Source organism: Perognathus longimembris, chromosome 8 (assembly GCF_023159225.1).
Source record: "Perognathus longimembris pacificus isolate PPM17 chromosome 8, ASM2315922v1, whole genome shotgun sequence".
Taxonomy (NCBI): domain Eukaryota; kingdom Metazoa; phylum Chordata; class Mammalia; order Rodentia; family Heteromyidae; genus Perognathus; species Perognathus longimembris.
In genome coordinates, this window is record NC_063168.1 from 11,498,619 (window position 1) to 11,502,585 (window position 3,967).

General features: G+C 50.8%; 1 protein-coding gene across 1 annotated transcript; it reads right to left on the reverse strand.

Annotated features, from left to right (window-relative positions):
• Positions 1-247: 247 nt before the first annotated feature.
• Positions 248-1,516, reverse strand: LOC125356153 (microfibrillar-associated protein 1-like). Its single transcript, XM_048352514.1, has one exon. The coding sequence runs from the start codon at positions 1,514-1,516 to the stop codon at positions 248-250; it is 1,269 nt and encodes a 422-aa protein (XP_048208471.1).
• Between the last annotated feature and the right edge of the window lie 2,451 nt (positions 1,517-3,967).

Below are 3,967 nucleotides of genomic sequence, written 5' to 3' on the forward strand. Positions count from 1 at the left end.
CCTATCTGGATAGTACTTTTCTGTGGGTTTCTCAATAGGAGTCCAGACCTCACCAAACACCTTCAAAGACTAGGCAGCCCAGAAGCACAGGGGGGTAGTTATTCCAGTAGGCTGCATACAAGAACCACATAAAGGATGTTAAAAGGAAACCAAGGACCAGATGTTGAGTCCTTGTGTCCACAGTTGGAATATAGTTGGATCTTAGGTCGTTCTCCACTTCTGGGCTGATGGTCGCTCAAATAACATCTCATAATCCAGCTGCCCTCTGTTTAAAGAACTTTCTGTTCAGGGCACTGTCTTGACCCCATCCTGAGTCAAAGGAAGTGGTGTCTTGATCCACAAGGTGTGTATATTTGGTACGACCAGAACGTCCAAAGTTCTTGACCTGCATGACTTTGGGAAGGATCGTTTTGTCAAAATGATCCTCAAGGGTCGGTGAGCTGAAATCTCTCTTGTATAGTTCTTCATCCTCATCCATGAAGAAGGCACCTCGGTGATAATACTTCTGTAAAAACTTGTATTTGCCTTTCACAGCTTTGTTGGTGATGACTTTCCCATTTGCCCGAAGCTCAGCTTGTCTCTCTTCCTCAGTCAGGTTTCGCATGCGTCGAATTTCTGCTTTTTCCTTTTCAAGTGCTGCTCGGTCTTCTCGGTCCCTCTTGATTCTTTTGAGCTCTCGAACTTTCCACGCCTCATAGTCATCCTCCTGGTTTTCATCATCAGTGTTTAGAGCATCCAGTGCGGCCAGGGACCGTGTGTTCTCCTGGAGCTCTTTCTTGGTCTCTGCTTCGACAATCTTGAGTGTGTACTTGCGCCTCTCCTCAGCCACGCGTTTAGCTTCCTGCTCCAACTCCCTCTGTTTTAGGGCTTGGGCCTCATGTTCTTGACCTGTCACTCGGTCCTCCTTTCGAATGAAGACTGGCTTCAGGCGAGGCTCCATCTCGTCTTCACTGTCTGTGTACTCTTCGTATTCAGAGTCTGATTCCGACTCTTCCCCAGCACGTCCTTCCTCTTCCACCTCCATGACATCCATCTCTTCCTTTCTTCTTTCCTGTGCTCGCTGGCACATCAGGCCACGGCGCCGTTCTATTTCCTCATCATGCATTTCTTCCTCCTCTCCTTCACTGCTGTCTTCTCCTTCCATGTGACAATCATCTCCCTGGACTTTGGAGTCACTTTCTCCTACCACTTCAGGTTCCACTGTTTCCCGATGTCGAGCCAATCTGGCTTCCACATCTTCCCTGATCCGGTTTCGTAAGCGCCGCACACGAGGGTCACTAAATGAGTCCTCGTCCTGCTCCTCAGGCTCTGTGGCTCGTTCTCTGGCTCGCTTTAGGACCTGAAATTCTTCCTCATCTGAGGACTCCAGAGGGGCGTAGTGTGGCCTCTTTCCGGATACATAGCGTTTCACCTTCACTCTCTCCATGGAAAGCTCACCTTTCTCATTGCGAGCCAGGACGGCCCCAGCCGTGCACTGGAGAGGAGGCCGCTTCACGAGCGCGCTTGGCACCGACATGTCGACCCCAGCGGCAGTGCTTCCCAAACTCGATGAATCCCAAACGAGGCGCAAGGACCACGAGCCAGAACACCTTCTTCCCTCCTGGGCGACTCTGACTGGACTGCGACAGCTGGCAGAGACGACCTCCGCCCGAGCTGGTCAGGCCGGCAGTGTGCGAGCCCAGGACCGAGGGACGGCTACTTATGCGCCTGGGCCTTGGCTGTCCTCGCGTTCTCTGTCTCGCGATGCTTCCAAGGTTGCTCGATTGCCAATTTCAGCGTCATGGTGCAGAGTGGGGGGGTGGGAGGGAGGGGGAGGAAGTGTTTCTTACCTGAGGCCTGGCAAGACTCAAATGAAATTCTCACCCATTTGTCTGGGTTTTGCAGCTGGGCAGGAAAGATAGAGTGAATAGGAAACTTGAAGGAATAGGATGGTCATTGGCATTGGCCCACGTTGGTGTGATGGCTACGCCCCACTGCAGAAGGAGGAGATCCCGCCCTATGTTGATGGGACCGGAAGCTCCACCCCTGCACTGCTGGTGTGGGGAAATTAGAGGGGAGTACTTGGGGATAGGAGGGGGAAGGAGACAGAGAGGAAAGGGAAGAAGCCAGAGTCCAGACTGGCAACGAGGGGAGGAGCAGAGCCCGGCTGGTCAGTGGAAGAAAAGAGCAGGCGGAGGAGAGGAGGAGAAGCTGAGTAGGGCGGTGAGGAGAACCAGGGCGGCCGGAAGAGGAGTGGAGCTGTACCAGACCGGCCAGAGGAATGGGCAGAACCGACCGAAGCCTTAGCCCTGAGGGAGGGTCCGAACCCTGAGGCCTGAGAGAGGGTCGGAAACCTTGGGCCTGAGGGAGGGTCCGAAACCTGAGGTCTGAGGGAGGGTCAGCAACCTGGGGCCTGAGGGAGGGTCCGAAACCTGAGGTCTGAGGGAGGGTCAGCAACCTGGGGCCTGAGGGAGGGTCCGAAACCTGGGCCCTGAGGGAGGGTCGGAAACCTGGGGCCAGCATAGAAGCCTAAGACCAGGGGTGAGGGGCGGGCTTGAGGCTTAAAACTTGAGGAGAGGATCCTAGAGGATGGTTGCTTGGTCCTCTGGAGGTTTGGAGTCCGGGAGGCTGAGGTGGTTAGAAATTAAGGTGGAAGTTCAGAGGTTAAGTCAGGACTCAGGTCTGGGTACTGGGTAACTAACCCAGAACAAGGTAGTCACAGGCAAGCGCTAGGAGGTGGAGGGTGGCTCTGGTTCCTGGTCTCAGATTGTAAATAAAATCCCTTTGTAAATCCCCTTCCCACCTTAAATTGTGCCTCAGTGTATTCTTGCTCTCCTGGAACACAACAGGATGCCTTCACCTGATGAAGGAACTGCAATTCAGGCCCGAGGCCAAAACTTGGAGGCCTTTGCCCTACTCAAACCCTCAGTGGACTTTTAGCCTTCACATTCCTTCTGGTACATGTGCTAACTGCATCAGTCAGTTACTCATTTTCTTTACTTTTGTGCTGGTACTGAGCTTAAAACACAAGGTATGGCAATTTCTGGAAAGGCACTCCACCCTTGGAGCCAAACCCCAGACCTCAAAATCCTTCTGTTTTCTGGAAACTGCTCTTCCTGGTGTGGTAGAGGAGAGATACAATGAGCATATGTCTAAATGAGTATAGTTCCAAAGTTAAAGACATTGGTGTGCAGACTTAATGTGGTTGTAAAGAGAATGAAGTATGGCCTGATCCCTAACTCTGGGCCTGAATACAGGGATTTTTTTTTCTTTAAGGGGGTATGGAAGATGCTGGAAAGATATTGAACAAGATTTCCTCAACCTATCAAATTCACTTGAGTCGACCCTTGTCCTTTGAATGAGTGGTGAGAGGGAGGATAGAAACTAGTCTATGAACCAGCACATCACTTTTGAACAGATGACTCTGGATCCTGAGCTTCCACCTCCAAGCTGCTCCGTAGGGTCTCATGAGCTCATCCTCTTTCCTTTCCTGACCAAAAATGCCTTTTACTCTGTAGAACCTGAAAGTGAGCTAGCTAAAAACTTTCCAAAGAAAAACCAGTCCAGCAGCTGTTCCAAAGACATACCTAGCTGGAATGCCATGCACTTTCTCATGGCTCAGAAGAAACAAGGACGTTGAAGGGTTCAGATTAAAGTGACAGGTGAAAATGACAACTTCTGCTTCCTTCTAACAATAGAAAATTCCCATTTATGGGGATACTGTGTGAAAGAGGCAGCATAGGCCAGGAGCCAGACCCATCAGATTGGGTTCTGGGATGTTCTGTGTGGAGAGTCACAGATGAGGTTACCACCTACCTAGGCTGTATATTTCTCAGCTTCTAAAACCTTTGAAACTTAAGGAATGACCTTTTTGCCCTTCATAGGTAAGCTTGTCTCTTGAAGCTCACTTTGGATCATGTTTGAGGTTCAGTGTTAAGAGAAACGAGGCATGTCTTCAGTTCTTCTTTTCCTTGTGAAACCAGATGAA